The 22453-nt window shown below is 36.2% G+C and overlaps 1 protein-coding gene across 1 annotated transcript; it reads right to left on the bottom strand.

Annotated features, from left to right (window-relative positions):
• Window positions 1–6450: 6450 nt before the first annotated feature.
• Window positions 6451–15033, bottom strand: LOC132558799 (uncharacterized). The gene is made up of 6 exons (XM_060223404.1): window positions 14703–15033; window positions 10794–10923; window positions 10170–10411; window positions 9800–9944; window positions 8317–8661; window positions 6451–7670 (listed from the first exon to the last, which is right to left on the bottom strand). The coding sequence occupies exons 2-6, from the start codon at window positions 10885–10887 to the stop codon at window positions 7579–7581; spliced, it is 918 nt and encodes a 305-aa protein (XP_060079387.1). The 5' UTR covers window positions 10888–10923; window positions 14703–15033; the 3' UTR covers window positions 6451–7578.
• Window positions 15034–22453: the final 7420 nt, after the last annotated feature.

Genomic DNA, 22453 nt, shown 5'->3' with positions numbered 1-22453 from the left:
TGCTTATGAAACAATATATATTTTCACGAAACATTTATGTTGGAAATGCCCGAGGAGTTCCGAATATAAAAATAGCCTGGTGAATAGGGACGTGTAATCAGTACTTAACCCAAAGAATGCAGCGTTATAATTACTCCGAATTACGACAACTCCAAAACGTATACTAGTTATATTAGTCTATGTTATTATTACTAGAATAATCTGACTTCATCGCTCGTCTTTGTTAGCAGCATCAGATTTCTTTACGTATTTGATCATCACATAACGACATACCACTAAACATTTCCGCATGCGCACTGCATGATCACATTTAGTAGCTTTCCTCACACGTGTGTAGCTGCAGTTTCCGCTGTAGAGGGGTTCAATCTTTTGGCATTTCAATGGGTCTAATTCAAAATTCAACACGTGTGTATTTCGATAAAACTCTGTTCTCGTAGTGAATCATCAAAATGACCTCCTCAGTTGAAGCTGTAATGAGGAAAAAACGGCGCGATTGAGTCTTGCTGTTTTGGTTCAAGTCTTGGAAACGTCCGAGATAAAACAGTAATCTTTGATGACATATAGTTTTCAATCCGAACGGTTTGGGGAGGTCATGGTGTGGCAACTGCGATGATGGGAGGGGGTGGGGACCACCTATGATGAGTTTAAGGCGAATGCGAAGGTTGGTGCTCGGATAGTCTTCTTTGACGGTCCTTGTAGCCCACCTAGGGAGCTGTATTTCTGTCTGAGGTGGTACCACAAGCTAGTGGGTTAGGAATTCGTTTATCTGCTGGAAGTATTCCTAAACGAGCCATTCAGGATAGCCTCTGCATACATATTATGAGTATATTAAAGGACAGACCAGTTTTCGTTTTCAGATTTGAACGAAATCGAGTCATTTCGGTAACCTGTCGTTTTGTCCCTGAACAGTTGAACACTGGTTCTAGCCCAGCCTCGTCTGTACCTCTGGTACACAAACTTGTTTTGTTGTACTATTAAATATGTAATGGGAAGGAGTAATGAATAGCACCCTGTCACCGCTGGGGTTCGAACTAGTGACCCTTCAGTCTCGAGCAGGACAATCTCCTGCTCGACTGCAAAGGTGACCTATACTCTCAACTTCAACAAATCGGAAGCATGGATGGTACCGACATTTTGATTTCTGTCTAGTTTAAACTAAGCCTGTGGAGACTTTTATTATTACTAGCAGCACACCTATAGTGTTACATTTTATAAAGTTAAAACTTCCTGCATTTGCCAAGGCCTCAAATTGATGTTTAGTCCAGAGGACTGGACACTTAAATGAAAATATATATGATGTGGCACCATCCATCAATACTATCCTAGTCTGGCTGAGGGATCGTCACATTAATGAAACCAGACAATAGCTTCATATTTTAGTCCCAGATGATTGAAAATTTCATTTACTGACCTGTATGATTGGAGGTCAATACTTACAAATAATGCTGGATTGTTGAAGATCTTCACAATTACAAAAAAACAGTTACAGATATGTTCATGTGTATGCAAACCATAATGGTGTGATGTTTGAAACTTTTCTATTTGAATGCAAGCAAGCGCTGAAATAAGTCCCTAGGGATAGTGACCTATACCCATACATTTACCTTGGGAATTGGAGAGCTGATCTTCTACATGGCCAATAGGAAATTGAGACCCGTTTCCATACATAGCCCAGAGGGATGGCAACTTTTCATACATGTTCCCCGAGGGGATGGAAGCCTGTTCTCGTACATTGGTCCCTGGAGATAGAGGTCTGCTCTAACACATCGCCACTGGGGGATGAAGGCCTGTGCTAACACATTGCCCCAAGGGGATAGAGGCCTGTTCTAACATTACCTGAGGGGGATGGAGGCCTGTTATTACACATCACCCCTGAGAGGTGGAGGTCTGTTCTCATACATGGCCCCTGAGAGGAGGAGACTGGTAATCTTGTACGAACCTTGGAGAGATTTAGACCTGTCCTTTTACATGGCCCCTGGGGATGGTGGCCTGAACCCTCACAAGGACCATTGGGATGGAGACCAGTACCTATACTATACTCCTGAAAATGGAGACTTGATTCCATACATGGAATCTGAGGATGAAGATCTGTCCTCATATATAGACCCTGGGGGATGGAAATGTGCCTGTACTGGGTCCTGGATAATGCAGCCCTGAACCCATAATTGGACCCTTGGGGATAGTGACCTGTCCTTATACATGACCCATGGGGATGGTGGCCTGAACCCATATATGGAACTTGGGGATGCAGACTTGTACCCAAAAATGGACCCTGGGGCTTTGAAACCTGTTCTCATACATGGAACCTGGGGGACAGAGTTCCTTATCCATACATAGATCCTAGGGATGGAGAATTTAATCTGTATTTGGTCCCTGGGGAGGGTGACTTCACTCCTACAAACATAGACCTTGGAGATGGAGATCTGTGTAATGTCACATTTCATTGATATTTTAAGTCTTCCTGCAACATACAGTTGGAGCACTAGTATTATGAAAACTCCTATTTTGTTTCAAGTAAATCAACATCCAGATGCATATTCAGTCATTTATTTCTCCTTCAACAATAGTCTACCTGTGGATTTATATTTGTATATTTCAACAATTAGATTGCATATCAATAAATTATTGTACAATAAAATTCGGTCACAGAAAGTTCACAAAGTATAGGCTATTTTCATTGATACATCTAGTTATTGTATGAAAGTGATTTTATCAACCTGAGACAAAAATATCAACCAAGTTAAAGTCCGAGGTCAATATTATTCCATGGTAGATAAAACCATTATTGAAATGAAAAGGTTATATTAATTTTTGCAACATAATTTAAGAAGAGGCATGTAGCCAACTCTGGTCCATCTTGAAAGGTGGATACAGATACTAGCTTCCTTGGATAACTATAGTGATCAATCACAACAGGCACAGAGGTTAGGATTCGTGGGAAAACTTGGATGTTTTGAAAAGGCCAAAGCAGGGCAAATCCTATTGACAAATCAATGAACCTAACCTCCCTGCTTGTGATTGTTCTTGACTTGCCAAACTGTAATACTGTAATAGATTGTGCCATAACGGTAGACATCTCTGAAATCAGTAATATTTCTTAATAATCCATTTGGAATAAAACACCAAAACCTTGCAAACTAATTTTGTAGTGAAATACATACAATTCATTGTAAAAGGTATCGTATTGCATGCAAAAAATTGTATAATGGCATAAATCAAAACAATATGGAAAAGGAAACATCAAAATTTCATTGAATTAAAACATGTATTTTATAGATTGGTATTTAGTAGCATAGGAAGACAATTAAATACTTCTTGTAAAATGAATAAAACTTCTTAAAAAAGGGGCAATAAGGTTTATATATCATCAGGGCAGCAGTCTTTACTGAAAGATTGTGTGCTGAAAAAAGTACCGCCTATGAATAAACCTGTATTACGCCCACAAGGGTAATATCTAAAGAGCCAAAAAAAAAATGAAAGTTTTAGGAGACATACAGGCTTTTGTTGAATTAAACACACCCCCCCCCCCCCCCCCCCCCCCTCTCTCTCCTTCCTGTAAGTGTAACATCTATCCATTTGCCATTATCAAGTATAATGGTTTTTCACCTTCAATATACATGGTAACTACCCTATATCTTCCCTCCTATTGACCAAACTATACACAAAGTGGGTGTAAATCATTTTTCATGGCATTCACACATATCACTAGATCTATTGCTTCCGTATGGAAAGGGACATAACCCCTAAATTCCCCAACTATTCGCAGATGTTGAAATCCTTTCAGATTGATACATTATGCACTGAAGGGGCATTTTCTGTATGAATCATTGCTTTGTTTTTATATTTGCCCACATTTCCACAAGTACCCCATCACTTTATCCTCAAAAGAAAATTTCAGCAGATGGTGTATGTATGTCTGCTTTATATGGCAGACTGTATGGCTTTCCAACAGACAAAATTTTAAAATTATTCAAACATGCTCATATTTCTACTTCATTCTACTGTACACTTGTATCACTCTTGAGGTCCTGGTCCTACCCTTTGATCTGCACCCTCAACCACTCAATCACTAAGTTCAAAAAGGCACAATACTTGGTTTTCAGTACATAAAATTGTACCAAGATTTCATCAAAAAAAGATAATTTCAGAATATTATCAAATTATGAAAGCACCCGTCCATAACCTGCACTATATATACATTGTTGATAAAATTTCACAACTTCCTATGTATGATTGTCCTTAATATGTCCCAATATTTAAACCAAAATCAACATGGAATTCCAGTACTGTAATATAAAAAACAAAAAAAAAAAAGCCACACAAAAGACTTTTTACAGCACAATATAAAGGCCACCAGTAAATGATTTAAATTATTATTATAATATCCATTCTTATTTTGAATAGACACATTTTCATGCTGGTATCAGGCTGATATGCAAAAATAAGTACAACACTCAAAAATTTAACTTGGGACTTTCTAATCATTTAAGTACATATGATATAACAGATCACATTCAAATACATGTACTGACTTTTGTTGAGAACTTAAAAAGGATGTCACAACCAGTGATCCAAAATCAACCATAAATATACAATAAGATTTTAAAATAAAGCAATATTTCAGAGAAGAATCAAGAATCAAGTTAGTAAAATGTATAAAATATTCAGCAAGGATTATCATTATGTTTGCTTTTTACATTGTAGTACATCACTGTAACTGGGATTTTTTTGAGACAATGAAATTTAAGCACATTTTTAAAAAGTGTGACAATGAATTTGTGCAGAAATTCACCATAATTCCATTCTTAACCACAAAAATAGACTGCAATCACCAAAATCATGTTTCGGTGCAATATCTTAAATTGATTGTGAAAATTGCTTAAATATTTATATTTGCAGTATAATTAACACAAACATTTGATTGATAAGGAAAAAAAGTTATAATTTAAAACTAGTTTTTCGAGAGATTTTATACAAGACAACAATAACATGCGGACAGATAAATATGCAATATATATTTAAACATAAACTTGTAAACATAAAATCTGTAATGTAAAACAAAATATTTCAATGATTTAACTTAATACTCCAAAAAACAAGGACTTGTCATAGAAAATCTAGTCTCTACTGTTAAAATCACAACATTGAATTAAAACCACAAAGTAGTGAAAAAATCATTTAAGTTCACAAACATATTAAAGCAAATCTTCATGACCTGCTTTACATATGAACTGGAGTTCAGAAAAAATAAAAAGTATGGGGATACACTGGTGAAAAATGACGAGACATTATTATATAGAGAGGATGAAGCTAACACATAAAAATCATTTATATACTAATCATTATTACCAACAAAACACATCAAATTTTCCTTATTTCAGTAGAAGTACTGGGAACATAATCAGGTTTTAGAAAAACTTTTGACACAAATTCAAAATCAGATGAAAGACTAAAACATACTTGACCTAAAAACAGCCACAGATTCTATGATAATGATTGATATGTAACAGACATTGAGGAATCGGGTCCAATATTGTAACCTTGACTTTTGACATCTGGCATTTGGAAGCCATATCTGTATTATTATCGACAATACCTTTCAAATGAAAACTTACATTCATAGATCTGTAAAGTTTAAAGTTCATCAGATTATAGAGATGACACTTAAGACAAAAATTTACAACAGCCAAAGGAGACCTTGATCTAAAAAAATCCCAGAAAAAGAAACATTGCTAATACAGAGTCTGAAGTAGATGGTATACAATTGTGAAATATTACATAAGGAAATAATTCCAAGGTGTTTTTTCCTTTAACCTCTCATTTTAAACATCACAAGGTCATCGATCACCTTTACTTAATTCCTGCGGCCAAAATGAATACATTTGTGAAGTTACAAGATGATGTTGTCTGAAGTAGTAATGTCACTTGTACTACTGTATTGTATATAGAAGTACAGAAGTAGTAATGTCACTTGTCCTACTGTATTGTATATAGAAGTACAGAAGTAGTAATGTCACTTGTCCTACTGTATTGTATATAGAAGTACAGAAGTAGTAATGTCACTTGTACTACTGTATTGTATATAGAAGTACAGAAGTAGTAATGTCACTTGTCCTACTGTATTGTATATAGAAGTACAGAAGTAGTAATGTCACTTGTCCTACTGTATTGTATATACATTGTATATAGAAGTACAGAAGTAGTAATGTCACTTGTCCTACTGTATTGTATATACATTGTATATAGAAGTACAGAAGTAGTAATGTCACTTGTCCTACTGTATTGTATATACATTGTATATAGAAGTACAGAAGTAGTAATGTCACTTGTACTACTGTATTGTATATAGAAGTACAGAAGTAGTAATGTCACTTGTCCTACTGTATTGTATATAGAAGTACAGAAGTAGTAATGTCACTTGTCCTACTGTATTGTATATTCATTGTATATAGAAGTACAGAAGTAGTAATGTCACTTGTCCTACTGTATTGTATATACATTGTATATAGAAGTACAGAAGTAGTAATGTCACTTGTCCTACTGTATTGTATATACATTGTATATAGAAGTACAGAAGTAGTAATGTCACTTGTACTACTGTATTGTATATAGAAGTACAGAAGTAGTAATGTCACTTGTCCTACTGTATTGTATATACATTGTATATAGAAGTACAGAAGTAGTAATGTCACTTGTCCTACTGTATTGTATATACATTGTATATAGAAGTACAGAAGTAGTAATGTCACTTGACCTACTGTATTGTATATAGAAGTACAGAAGTAGTATTGTCACTTGACCTACTGTATTGTATATACATTGTATATAGAAGTACAGAAGTAGTAATGTCACTTGTACTACTGTATTGTATATAGAAGTACAGAAGTAGTAATGTCACTTGACCTACTGTATTGTATATAGAAGTACAGAAGTAGTATTGTCACTTGTACTACTGTATTGTATATACATTGTTTATTGAAATACTTATATTGCAAACAATAATGTAATGCTTCGAAAAAGAAAAACATTGCTATAAACTTCAATATTTACAATTATTTCGTTAATTATTTTTTGTCGTCTTTTTAGAAATCTTGTACTACATCAATATTTTTTATGTAAATATATATCAGTTTAAACTGAAAATATCTTTTTAATCATCCATTTCTATTTCATCAAAATAAATCTACACTAAAGAAATTCATCACAACATCAACATGCTCCAAAAACACTACATATTTGATATTATAATTATCACAGTATGATCATATTGACAGCAGTTTGCATGTAAGACATTATGTTTCAAGCATAATTCATGAAGAATTTTTAAAGTTTTTACAATGAAAATATAGGTACAAATGTATATAAATTTTATTTTTCTATATACATTAACTGAGCATAAAGGCTATAGGGGAAGTTTTAATTCACAACATCATGATGCAAGGCAAGAGCTGATCTCGATATATTCTGTACATTATAAGGCAAGAAAAAAAAATTCAATATGTAATTCAATTTCCAGAACTGTAAAGTTGCATGCCCCAAACATACATCTGAAAATCTACAGCAGGATTTGAAGGCTTATTATACTTTGTTGCTTTCTGATCTTTCCTCTGCAACATCCTCGTATCTTGGTGGAGCTGAATCAGGGTATTGTGCAAAGCTATGTTGATTGTCTGTAAAATATAACAGTAATGATGATATACTTTTGTATGTGCAAAGTTTCAGAAATCAATAGGGAAAAGTAAGAAATAATCTCCACCTTCAGTCAAAATTTGGAATCAAAACACAAAGATCCATAATTCAGAACGTAGTGGGATACAAGACCTGAATGTATGTGATATTTTGCTGTGTCGATAGGTTCTCAAATGAGAACTCAGAGGCAAATTATAGAACACAAATGTTCAAAAGCAATAATATCTTAATTTCTCACAAAACTGTACATCAATATCTAACCTGGTTTTAATTGTGAGTATATTAGTTACATTGTTTTCACTAACGTTTGCAATATTGCTTACCAAGTATTTAGTATCAGGTATTCTAAACATTTTGAAATGTGCATTACATTGCAATTTACACATGTTGGGTCTTTGGTTAGGAAGAAAAAACTCACATGTGGGCTGTCTGCAAATTAACAGAAAATTCTGTGGGAGTAGTCATTTAAAGGAACTTCAGTTCTAGATATCAAAAACAAGAAACAAGTAACTTCGTCGACTTGACTCTGCCTAAAAATTCTTTGAGTTTCTGTTATCGTTCAGTTCTTCATCATCATTTAATTACAGTATAGGAGGTTCACATCCAAACCCAAATCCTATCACCTACCTGGATTTTCTGAATACTCTGGGGGCTTCATTGGTTGTGGGGATGTATACTCAGGGATGAACGGGCGGGAAGCTGGTCCACAGTATCCATTTGTGTTAGTGTTGTAACTACTTGTTGGCGTGACTGTACACGAATCATTCTGTGATGGTTGGTAAAGAGCCACCATAGTCTCATCACTGTGGTGTGGTTGACTGATGACTAAACCACCTCTGCTGAAGTGGCCTTGCCTGGCTCTACGTCTTCGTTTAAGTATCAATGAGGCTAGCAGTACGACCATGATGATCGCACCGATCCCTCCCAGAAGTCTATACACGGCTGTTGGTAGTGGTTCTCCTTGGCCGTCATCTAATTCAAACAAATAACACAAGATGTACATTAGTGTACACTAGTCCTAGTAATTAAGAGTAATTGTAAAAAAGGTAAGCAGCAGGAAATAAAATACTAATTGATAAAATCACTATGATGGCTACACTTCCCCATATTTATATTATTCCAGAAAGGCTTGTCGTGGGGGGAGTGTAAAACAGGCCTGACAGCAGTTGGGTGCTAGAAAGGAACAAGGGAACACAATCTACAGTAACAATACATGTACCTTATACAAATACTACCATATGTCATTGTTTTTTCCAACCTCGATATATAATATTCATTTCAGCAGCGATAGACATGCATTAATATCACTGTGCCATCCAACCATCCAATACATATGGTGTTCTTACCTGACACATCATTAAAGCTAAGATCCAGAGAAAAATATCTTTTCAGAAATCACATAATGTCAGAATTAAAGATGATTTTTTTTCCAGAGATAGATTATTGATGACTTTGAGTTTAGCAACGTGTAAAATAAACAAACTCAGGGTGTAGTCCTATATACAAATATCATAAGAATTTCACCGAATTTATTATGAAATAAAGTTTTATAAGAGTTCTGTAGACAAAATAAAAAAAAAAAAAGAAAAAAAATCTTATAACTTCTTTTAGGTATACTCATATTGTATATACTGTGATGTACAACATTTCTGTCTTTGTGAGAGGAAAATACCACAGCAAACCTTATATGGAACATTTTTTTCATTCTATAATAAACTTTTTAAAAAAAATCTCTAGTAAAAAATAGTATTAAGTTCATAGCTTAAATGCAGATTTTTATTTACATGTATAATAAACAGTTTGGTAAAAAAAAAAGAAAAAAGAAAAAAAAGAAAAAATAACAGTTTGGTGTTTATCACCAACACAGTTGTAAAGAATGGACATTTGGGCCATGTCCCTCCTGTATCACTTACTTATCACTAACAGTTCTATGGAAGACTATATGTAAAAATGACAAGTTTTCATCCTATAAGAATGTTTAACAAAATATTCCAAGAAACAAGTGCTGGATATACGTAAATAAATGTTTCTGAAAATATGGGAGTGTGATAGCATGCTTGGTTTGAGGTCACTTTTGCTATATATTCTGGATGGAACTGTGTATACTTACAGTTTCTTGTTGAGAAGGATGTCTGTGATATCTTTAGATACACATGTGATTTTGACTTTGTATATGTGAAAAACCGCAAGTTCAGAATGCCATGTTCATTAGCACAGTACGAGACATTTTCCTTTATTTCATTGGCTCTGAAGAGCTGCAATGAGAAAATATAGGAAGTCAGACATATAAAAATAGGAGATACTACAGAGGTATTATTGATATAAGCAATAAGTTAAAATATCTTCATGTTTTGAGACAGATGTTTGCACGGGGATCAAGAATTCACCCCCCCCCCCACCCCCCCAATGCCTTCTGTTTTTTAAACACACTGAAAATGTATATGATATAAACATAATGAATTAACAAGTCTTTCACATACCTTTCTATTGCTGTGGCCTACTCCGGATTCAATGGTGAGGATGAAGTGTTTGTCTGTTATGTCCCACACTTCTGCCCTGACACACAGACTGTTGTTATTGACGTTGCTGGAAGTGTCCGAGTATATAGCAACGTAGATGGTACAATCGTCTTCCAGAGCAGCTCCTCTCCAATGGATGTTCATAGTTCTAGTGTCAAGACTCAAGAAGGTGCCGCAGTTATCGCCAGTTATTGTGAAGGAATCTTTATTTCAAAGAAAAATATAATTACTTTATATTAAGGTGATGTTATTTGTAAACCTATGTAATATAATATCACTAGAAGTGATTTACTTACTTATTTATTTTTCATCCACAATTGTTAATTCCAAATTATAAAGTAGGAGATGCAATAAGACTTAAAGTTAAATAAAAGCCATAATATATATAACTAGTTTTCATTTCTTACATTCATCATAAAACGTTTGGGATAATAAATTTAATTACTTTTACTTTTAAAGGGCAACTGATTGGTCATAAAATCAACACAAGTGATAGCGGTGTATAAAATCAATCGACTTTTCTTTTTCCAATTCAAGTTTTTAATTCATCATGACCAGACTCAAAGGCATGTATCATACATGTACCATCACTTGTCCAGGCCAGAGGAATAAGAACCATAGAAACGATGGCCCAAAGGTTTCGTCCAATGGAAATCCAGTGTGTATAGTAGGTCTTCATGTTGATTGGTTAACTTATGTCTGGTACTGACTTCCTCTGAAAATTTATCAAAGCTTTCTGTAAACAAGATACAACAGTATTACAAAATACAAATGTGTTATTGTAAACATCCCCAATACCTGTATGTAGGACTGATTGTGACACTACTCAAACTAGACCTACCGGTATTCACTATAGGTAAGAGCCATAGACATCTATATCATTGTAAACATCCCCAATACCTGTGTTTAGGACTGATAGTGAAAATACTCAAACGAGACCTATTCACTATAGGTACAAGCCATAGACATCTATATCATTGTAAACATTCCCAAAACCTGTGTTTAGGACTGATTGTGTAACTACTCAAACGAGACCTATTCACTATTGGTATGAGTCATAGACATCTATATCATTGTAAACATCCCCAATACCTGTGTGTAGGACTGATTGTGAAACTACTCAAACGAGACCTATTCACTATAGGTATGAGTCATAGACATCTATATCATTGTAAACATCCCCAATACCTGTGTGTAGGACTGATTGTGTAACTACTCAAACGAGACCTATTCACTATAGGTACAAGCCATAGACATCTATATCATTGTAAACATTTTCAAAACCTGTGTGTAGGACTGATTGTGTAACTACTCAAACGAGACCTATTCACTATAGGTACAAGCCATAGACATCTATATCATTGTAAACATTTTCAAAACCTGTGTGTAGGACTGATTGTGTAACTACTCAAATGAGACCTATTCACTATAGGTACAAGCCATAGACATCTATATCATTGTAAACATTTTCAAAACCTGTGTGTAGGACTGATTGTGTAACTACTCAAACGAGACCTATTCACTATAGGTACAAGCCATAGACATCTATATCATTGTAAACATTCCCAAAACCTGTGTGTAGGACTGATTGTGTAACTACTCAAACGAGACCTATTCACTATAGGTTTGAGTCATAGACATCTATATCACTGTAAACATCCCCAAAACCTGTGTGTAGGACTGATTGTGTAACTACTCAAACGAGACCTATTCACTATAGGTACAAGCCATAGACATCTATATCATTGTAAACATTTTCAAAACCTGTGTGTAGGACTGATTGTGTAACTACTCAAACGAGACCTATTCACTATAGGTACAAGCCATAGACATCTATATCATTTAAACATTCCCAAAACCTGTGTGTAGGACTGATTGTGTAACTACTCAAACGAGACCTATTCACTATAGGTACGAGTCATAGACATCTATAATGATATTTCATAATGGACTGGATTTTTGCTTGAGTTGTTGTTTACATTCCAAATACAGGTGTCTGAGTATGACTTCACTAAGTCCTCATATATAAACAATTATTATCTGATCACCCCAGAAACGGAAAAGGTAGATGAGAGAATAACAATTACTGAAGCTCATTTTCCATTTCAATATTCTCTGGTAAATATATATGTTTCATAATGATCTCACTAAATGTAGGTTTTCATTAATCCGATAACATGACAAGTACGTCACATCAGACAAGAAAACCTTGAGTCCTCAAATTAATCTTAAGTTGAGGTAATGAATTCATAGTAATCCTGACCTCTCACCATTATCCCGGTAAAGCTACATGAATGATGCAGCAACAGCAATGTTAATAGCCCCAAAGACAGGTCATTGTTAGGTGCTATCTTCAGATATTTGCTTTCTGAACAATCTATAGTGTAATTATGAAAGGAATGCAATGCTTTCTTGTCAGACTGTGAATCGTAAAGCATTTATCTGCATTAAGCTTCCTAATCTCTTGTAACATGTTCAGGTCTTGCTCTAGTGCTAGACTCTCATCAATCAACTTACTTACACAGTAGCAAAAGTAAAGACTCAGTGAGATTGTTAGAATAACAGGCCGAGCATTGTGCCCGCATGAGAAACTCTGGAATTAGCTGATGAGGTTTTGATTTGCTTCCAAATTTTACTGGGGAAACTCATTCTAATGTGTTGCCTACCAGGTATTAGTATCATCCATGAAATACACATATCTCATGGTGCATTGTAAAAGAATAATAGTACATGTGGTTTCAAAGTTTTATAATAATATACTGAAAAAGGAATAATCAGCATGTCATGTGCAGATGTGGCACAAGAAAAGAAGAAAGGGCCAAAGTTGAGGTAATCATGTTTAATAAGCCTGTGATGTCTGAGTGGGGCTCATTAGGAATGGAGACATGCATAAAAGTGGAAAAAGAGTTGCCTTCCTTTCCGTTTTTATGTTTCCCAAGATAATTATGGACCTTAATCCCAAAACAGTAATTCTATGAAATTCTAAAATAAACCTTTAACCAGAAACAGAATTTCTATAGTCATTGATAGTATAAACCTGAACCATCCTTATTCAAGACACAGTATTAATATGAAACATTGTAAACCATTGAACCAATGTACTGAATGTCTAGAATATTCTAGTCTACACTAATTTTAAATTTATCTAATTGTAAATGGAGTTTTCATGCTGTTTTATTGAATAGATTTACTTAATCAACTTCATAACTTGATAACAACATACAACCAACATTAGAAATGTTTTGAATAAAAAAGATAAATTCACAAGCATATGAATGTTGAAACCACAAAAGAATATGATCATGCACTCACAGGAGAGCATGACTTGGTGTAATCTTTGCATCTTATATATAGTATACGAAAAGCTGACAATATGGAAAATAAAATGCAACATGACCGGTACTTGAGGGCAAGTCATACAAGAAGCACATAGGGCCAGTTTTATTTACCTGGCTTTAGCTGAAATTGCTTAATTCAAACTAAAGGAAACAGAATTCTTATGGTTTATTTTCCCACTTGTCCTAACCCCTCTGCCCCATGAGGGTCAGAATAACCCTTCATGCTCATGTCTCCTTTACCCATAAAACTTCAGGCCTAACTGGGTCTGACAGAACACAGGCATGTAAAAGAAGGATTTTAAAGAATTTGCTCTATTTCCCTTTTGGTCCCCACCAGTGATTTCACCTATTCCATGGACAAAGACAAACTGCTGCATCCTCTTCATCCAAGGGTGCTTCAAACCAAATGAGGACAGAATCCCCACATTCAAACAGAAAAGAAGTTGGATATTAAAGAATGAGCTCTATTTCCTTTCTCCATATCCCAGCAGACTGCAACTCACTGTATACTTGGTATACAAAATTGATTCCCTTCCACTCAGAGTAAACCAGGACAGAATCCAGGCATTCCTTCTGAAGAAGAAAGATTTTGCATGCCATTTCCCCTATTGGACCCCATCCCCTCTCGCCCATGTGAACTGAGGACCAACCATTTATACTAAATTCAATCCCCTTCACCGAAAGATGTTCCGGACCAAATTTGGACAAAATATATTATATCTTACAGAGGAAATGGATTTCAAAAATTGCACAGTTGGGCTTGAACCCTTTTGGCCCACAGGGGCCAAGACCCATCATTTATACAAAATTTGCTCCCCTTCTCCCCATTGTGAATTGTCGCAGTAGGAACATAAGCATCAGTTCATAAATTGGTCCGACCATGGCCATCGATCTTTATCGAACACGGTTCTTAAATAGGAACTAAAAAGTTAGTTGACTTCTGAAATATGCGCGCGCGCGCGCGCGCGCGCGCGCGCGCGCGCGCGCGCGCGCGCGCGCGCGCGCGCGCGCGCGCGCGCGCGCGCGCGCGCGCGCGCGCGCGCGCGCGCGCGCGCGCGCGCGCGCGCGCGCGCGCGCGCGCGCGCGCGCGCGCGCATTTCAATGTAAAGGATCAAGAGGACATGGAATCATTGACAAAATTGTTCAAAATACTTACACAATACATTCCGGTTGATTAGAAACTTGCCGACATGCACGAGGGCGTTTGCCCTTTATCTGATGATAATATGGTCACCGAGTTGGTAGTGAACAGCTTTAGGCTTCTTGATCTGTCAATGATAATAACTGGATGTTTTTAAACTATACTGTGTCGACTATATCAACTGGATTAAAGTAGCACAGTGCAATATTTCACCTCTAGCTGACTTTTAAGTATACTGCGTCGACAATATCAACCGGACTGGTGTAGTACAGTGCAATATTTCAAGTGAAATAATGGTCAACGTTTTCAATTTCTAATAATACAGTTTCCTTCCATAGTAACTTTGCTCCGTTTAAAATGTTACAAGTTTCAACCGGAAATGACATCATGCTAGTAATACCCGGTGTGGATTGAAGGGACTTCCAATATTCCGGAAATTAGTGTTTTGTTATAAGAAAAGGAAACTTTATTGGCAAATCGGACCGAAATGGATATAAATAATGCTAACAAATAACTTTTTTATCAAACCTGACAACAAAAGAAATACGTGCACCTAGTTCCCCAATATTTAGTTCCCGCTACTGTAAAGTGCGTCTTAATGTCAATATTCACATTTATTACGCTGTTATTGATATTTAAATTTTCATATGCATAATCAGTAAAGATGTAAACAACAATAACAGAATAATGAATATGAATAATATTTATGTTGTGATCTGTTTCCAAGGTTTAAAGTGCCATATTGTGCTGGAATCACGAGATAAAAATCTCATTTGTTTTGATCCAGCAGTTTCCTCATCATTTTTTCATTAGTGTATATAAATATCAACAAATCAATGCATGTAATTCCCCAGATGTATGGGTTTAACTCATATTAATAGATAATACACTTGTGCTATGTTAAGTCTTAACACACACATGACCCCTAGATAGGGTTTAATTGATTTGGTATAATCTACACACACAGCCGGGATATTTAGTTATTTTATACACTAGAACACACATGTACTACTCAAGTGTATAGCAAATGACAAGTAAGACTATGTTGTAATAGGGTTTAGTACAGGATCTCGTCAAGTATGGGTAGTTTAGAATTAAACGTTTCATACTCATACATGTATAACAATAACCTTTTGTGATATTGTTGAATACTGAAACCTCCTGCAATGGACCCGACCAAAGATCTAGACGGAAGTGTGGGACATTGTGTCGTTTAGTATCGAATAGTGGCGAGATCGAAGTGTGGGACATTGTGTCGTTTAGTATCGAATAGTGGCGAGATCGAAGTGCGGGACATTGTGTCGTTTAGTATCGAATAGTGACGAGGTCGAAGTGCGGGACATTGTGTCGTTTAGTATCGAATAGTGACGAGATTGTGTCGTTTAGTGTCGAATAGTGACGAGGTCGAAGTGCGGGACATTGTGTCGTTTAGTATCGAATAGTGGCGAGATCGAAGTGCGGGACATTGTGTCGTTTAGTGTCGAATAGTGGCGAGATCGAAGTGCGGGACATTGTGTCGTTTAGTATCGAATAGTGACGAGGTCGAAGTGCGGGACATTGTGTCGTTTAGTGTCGAATAGTGGCATGATAAACAACAAACACAAAATAAAGTTAGCATTTTTATTTTGAGTAGAGCATATACATGTGCTCCGTCACCAGACACAGTACTAGTTTGTTTGTTTAAAGGAGAAAAAGATTAGTTATTGTATTTGTATGAACTTATAGCAGGTTTAAAAGAGAAGAGCGTATTCATTCATTTATCTATATATCTATTTATTTAACAGGGTCACGTCTACTATCACGGCCTTTCAGCGAACGCGAAAATATAGGAAAATAAGCAGAGAGGAAAATGTATGAGATGAGGATGAGGTAGAGAAGGGCCGTCTATGCTACGAAATCTGTTTTTTTATTATAAGTTTGAAGACGACCTCCTTTGCCTGATCAGAGATGTATGTAACACAATTCTAACCTTACTCTAACTAAGCACGTCGAAGTGTCATGAGGGTCTGACATTCCCTCTTAGACTTGATGAAAGTGTCATTAGGGTCTGAAATTCCCGGTTAGACTTGATAAAAGTGTCATGAGGGTCTGACAGCCGGGATAAGACTTGATGAAAGTGTCGTGAGGGTCTGACATTCCCGGTTAGACTTGATGAAAGTGTCGTGAGGGTCTGACATTCCCGGTTAGACTTGATGAAAGTGTCGTGAGGGTCTGACATTCCCGGTTAGACTTGATGAAAGTGTCGCGAGGGTCTGACATTCCCGGTTAGACTTGATGACAGTGTCGTGAGGGTCTGACAGGCGGGATAAGACTTGATGACAGTGTGGTGAGGGTCTGACAGTCAGGGAAAAACTTGATGACAATGTCGTGAGGGTCTGACAGCCATGGAAAGACTTGATGACAGTGTGGTGAGGGTCTGACAGCCATGGAAAGACTTGATGACAGTATCATGAGGGTCTGACAGTCAGGGAAAGAATTGATGACAGTGTCGTGAGGGGCTGACAGCCGGGGAAAGACTTGATGACAATGTCGTGATGGACTGACAGCCAGGGAAAGACTTGATGAAGGTGTCGTGAGGGTCTGACAGCCAGGGAAAGACTTAATGAAGGTGTCGTGAGGGTCTGACAGTCAGGGAAAGACTTGATGAAGGTGTCGTGAGGGTCTGACATCCAAGGAAAGACTTGATGACAGTGTCGTGAGGGTCTGACAACCAGGGAAAGATTTGATGACAGTGTCGTGAGGGTCTGACAGCCAAGGAAAGACTTGATGACAGTGTCGTGAGGGTCTGACAGCCGGGAAAAGATTTGATGACGGTGTCGTTAAGGTCTGACAGTCAGGGAAAGACTTGATGACAGTGTCGTGGGGGTCTGACAGTCAGGGAAAGACTTGATGACAGTGTCGTGATGGTCTGACAGTCAGGGTAAGACTTCATGAAGATGTCGTGAGGGTTTGACAGCCAAGGAAAGACTTGATGACAGTGTCGTGAGGGTCTGACAGCCGGAGTAATACTTGATGACAGTGTCGTTAGGTTCTGATATTCAGGGAAATACTTAATGATAGTGTCATGAGGGTCTGACAGCCGGGAAAAGACTTGATGACGGTGTCGTGAATGTCTGACAGTCAGGGAAAGACTTGATGACAGTGTCGTGGGAGTCTGACAGTCAGGGAAAGACTTGATGACAGTGTCGTGATGGTCTTACAGTCAGGGTTAAGTTTGATGACAGTGTCGTGATGGTCTGACAGTCAGGGTTAGACTTGATGACAGTGTCGTGATGGTCTGACAGTCAGGGTTAGATTTGATGACAGTGTCGTGATGGTCTGACAGTCAGGGTTAGACTTGATGACAGTGTCGTGAGGGTCTGACAGCCTGGATAAGACTAGATGACAGTGTCGTGAGGGTCTGACAGCCGGGATAATACATGATGACAGTGACATGAGGGTCTGACAGCCGGGATAATACATGATGACAGTGTCATGAGGGTCTGACAGCCGGGATAATATTTGATGACAGTGTCGTAAGGATCTGACAGCCGGGATAAGACTTGATGACAGTGACATGGGGGTCTAACAATAAATTCCCGTTACATCATGGCAACACATACAAATAGTCGCCAGGTAATATACAGAAATTCAGATGAAACAATGCAACGATGGTTTAATTTATTTTATTTTTGTTTTACGTCTGATCAACAACCAGAGTGATTAAAGGACAGTCAAGGTTTGGATGGCGGAAGAAAGCCGAACTTCCCATAAAACACCCACCGGTCTGCGCCAGTGCCTGGCGACTACTCGACGTGAGCCTTGTTGATCAGTACAGGACACTTCTAGGACGAAATAGTTGTTTGTCATTGGGATCCATGGTGCAAATACTCATCGGGTTTGATTCCCCTAGCAGACGTGAAAATGTGTATGTGGTTACCAGCCCGACCCTGAGTACTCCCATTTCTATAAGCAGACCCTTTACGTGCCGACAATGGTGATTCATACAATTTGAAATATATATTTTCATAATTGTATAAAAATAGTTTAGTTCCCGCATGGTATGGTAGTTATGCTGAATCGTGTCAAACAACCAAGTATGTTCAACGGATACTCGGTTATCATTTAGCTTTAAAAATATTCCATAAAACAGCGCTTGCAATGTACTTTCACGAAAATCCTCAATGTTAGACTGACTACAAGACCTCAATGGACTCATTTGACAGGAAATACTAGACAAAGGATAAATATTGATTAAAAAGTTACCACGGTACCTATTGGGAATTTCAAACCTCTTGGTACTTGGTTCAATCCAGGTTCGGTATCAATATTAAAATTTCAAGACTTTGAACAAAACACGAGCGGAAGCCAGTTCTCTAGCTTCAGCAACTTCGACGATGATCGAACAAAAACAGAGCCCTGTATATACACAGGTATACAGGTTACAACAACGATACTATCGATCATAAACACATCGACGGTAACAGACTGTTCCCAAAGATCCTGTTGAAAATCAAAGACAAAATCTTAGATTTAAGAAATTGTACTTACATGAAAGATTGAAAGAGACAGGATATGCTAGTATTAGAATTATATACAAATATACGAAACTGTGGAAATAGAAAGTGAAAGTAGGAGAAACTGTTTCGGATTAATGTTATTCTTACCACTTGAAAATATCGACAAACTTGTGGTTTGTATGGAATGTTATCATTTTTTACTCTAAATAGTTACATATTTAGATTTTAGATACTTAAACAAAATACCAAACAAAATGAATCAATCATATACATGTAGAGTATATATAGCGACACTCGTATTTTTCCTTTTGAATATGTAACGTAGGAAATGTAGTCTACAGACCGGATAAAACATTGATGGGAAATGAGATCAATCAATCCATAATTTAGAAAGAACTTTTTTCGAGGATTTCAGATCAGAGACTAATGTAAATGTGGTTACAATGTACTCGCATGACCTTTTCAGGCCCTTAGCATCCCTGGCGAGTCATAGAAGGACGAAACAGCTGTATGATGTACCATCCCTGACGAGTCATAGAAGGACGAAACAACTGTATGATGTTTTTTAATTGGTTTTTAACTCTATTGTATCCCGTTATAGATTTGTTCAAACCTTTGTCAAAAAGACTATCACCCAATTTAAATTTCAAACAATTTTATTGAAATATAGATACAGATATGGCAAAGACAAGACAAGACAGAATGCATTACCGTACAACATAGTCTTAAGAGGATGATAATAATGATGCAATATAATACAAGGGAAGTAACTCCTATCTACCTGAATTTTTTTATTTTGTTTATTTGATAACATTTAGAAACAGAAAGTTATTGGGTTAAAATTTTGATTTCCACTCAAATACATGAAAAATTACATACATGTCTATTAGTAATCACCGGGCTATGTATTATTAATACTATAACTGTATTATTTGTTGAAATCAATTTTTTCACCTCATCAGATCCAAAGTCCATCCATTTTAGTATCGATAAGGCCATCAACTAATGAGGCTCAGAAATGTAATTTTAACAAAGAATTTACATTACAATTAATTTACAATTTATATATAAATTCATGTAAACACTTGTTTATAGTTCACACTAAATGAAGGTGTGGCTTCCATCCAAAATTTAATATTGAAACAAACAACTAATTTGATATTTTATCCTTATTCTCAAGTGAGAGTATTCGTGATAAATATCATCTAGTAAAACTTAATAAAATCGGTAAAATTGATTAAATTGACATGATTTATAATACAGCTTTAAACTTCATGTTGCACAAAATTTACACTTAATATTTTAAGATATTTACAATTTGAAAATCTGATTAAGTCCTAAATAGTGTACAGAAGCATATTATATATTTACATTTAATAATTTCTATACTGCCCGTAGAATATTCGAAACCTCTATTGACCACCATTCTTAGCACTATCAGTTACAGTCTTAACGTGACACTATTTACACAAGAAGTGGAATTGACAGCATGAGGATTTTTGAAGAACTCCAGAAAGCTTTTGATACAGCTTCAACACCATCTTTTACAAGTATTTCTCTATCAGAAATTTTGATTTTCCATGCTATACACCGCCATGTTCGCTTCTAAACTTTAAACTCTTGTTATGAGAGCTTTCTTTTCCCAAAAAGGTGAACGGCGGTACAAATATGTGTCCAAACCAAACGGAGGACGAAATCATAAATATGATCAAATTTCTGCTTGACAACATCTTCGTCGAGTTTGGTGGTAAGATCGTCCACCAGACTATTGACATACCTATGGGAACTAACTGCGTCCCTCTGTTGGCTGATTTTGTTTTCATACGAGGCTGATTTTACCTTGTAAAGTCGTTTAATTTCCCTTTTAGACATATCGATGACGTCTAATCTTTAAATGACAAGAAATTTACGTCCATCGTATATATCTACTAGAACTGGAGATCGAAGACAATACTAAATCAGACGTAACCTATCAGTCACATTTTAATTCATTTGAGCGGTATCACGGTCCAGAGCCTAAACATATCAACGTATACTTAACCAGTCCGATTTAAGTCAGAACTTCATTCACTACGACAATCTCCTTATTGGTCTGATCGGTACTTGACATCCAATAATCAGATTTATGAAAACGATGAAATGTGTTGTATAGGCTAGTGCCCCTCCACATCTATAATTTAACAATTCTTTCTATCCATCTTGATTTTCCTCAATCACCTCCTAGGTTTATAAAATTAAGTCTCTGAACATCATTGACGAGTCCAAGAAGTAGACTCATGAGAGAAAGGATAAGACCAACTGTTCCTGGAGCTTTTCCTACTTCATCATCTTACCTCACTGTATGCGGAAATCTACCGATGCATTCGCGTGTAAACTCGTGTAGGATATAAATCGCTACCTTATTTACCGTACAAGCTGAACCAATTACTTTAACATGCATCACCTTCTATATATTTGTCGTCTCCTTAATGCACAATGTGTTTTTTTTTATCGCTTTGTTTATTTGAACTTGGTGGGCTAAATTGTGTTGTAATTTTTCAACATTTTTTATTTATAAAAGCCTTTCAATTTTGTTCATAACATAAAAATATTTTAAATTAAAAACAAAAAATGTTGAATGATAATTTATATACTGTACCCTGTTAATGATATCACGTCCGAATCAATACTGTAGGTCTGCATCATTACAACCAGGAAAACACACGTTGTAAACGGGGAATCTCTCATGCGGTGTTCCATATTCTATATGATCGCATGCGCAGACTGGTTTGTTTTGAGTGGCAGACTGACCATTGAAGACACGGTTTGCGAAAACCGAAGTCAGACATGCGTTTCATAAAGTTGTGAACGGGTGCATAGTTTCATTAAAGCTAAGTGTTTAATACTTTGGAAAAACCTTTTTGCAACGTGCTTAAAACACTGTAAAATAACTAATTACTCACTGTTTTCCTATCTATCATCTGGAGATGCATTTTGAATAAATAAATTTAATCTCTATATGGGATGATGACATTAAATTTGGTGAAATTTTGTTGTATAAACAAAATTATAGAGATGGTTAAAGTCTACTTTGATAAATTCATTTTGAATACAAAAGGTTGATACAAATTATGGTAATTAAAACAACGTACATAAACCGTATTTATAAGAATACAATCTTATTATACTGTAAGACGTCTGTGGTATTCGACACTACAACTAAAATGTACAATTAATAAACAAATGAAATATAAACACTTAATCAATTATTATAACATTTATACGCTG

This window comes from Ylistrum balloti, unplaced genomic scaffold, assembly GCF_031769215.1.
Source record: "Ylistrum balloti isolate Yb309-2 unplaced genomic scaffold, AGI_CSIRO_Ybal_v1 Utg370828, whole genome shotgun sequence".
Taxonomy (NCBI): Eukaryota; Metazoa; Mollusca; class Bivalvia; order Pectinida; family Pectinidae; genus Ylistrum; species Ylistrum balloti.
The sequence above is the reverse complement of the archived record's forward strand: the minus strand, read 5'-3'. Positions and strand labels throughout refer to the sequence as shown.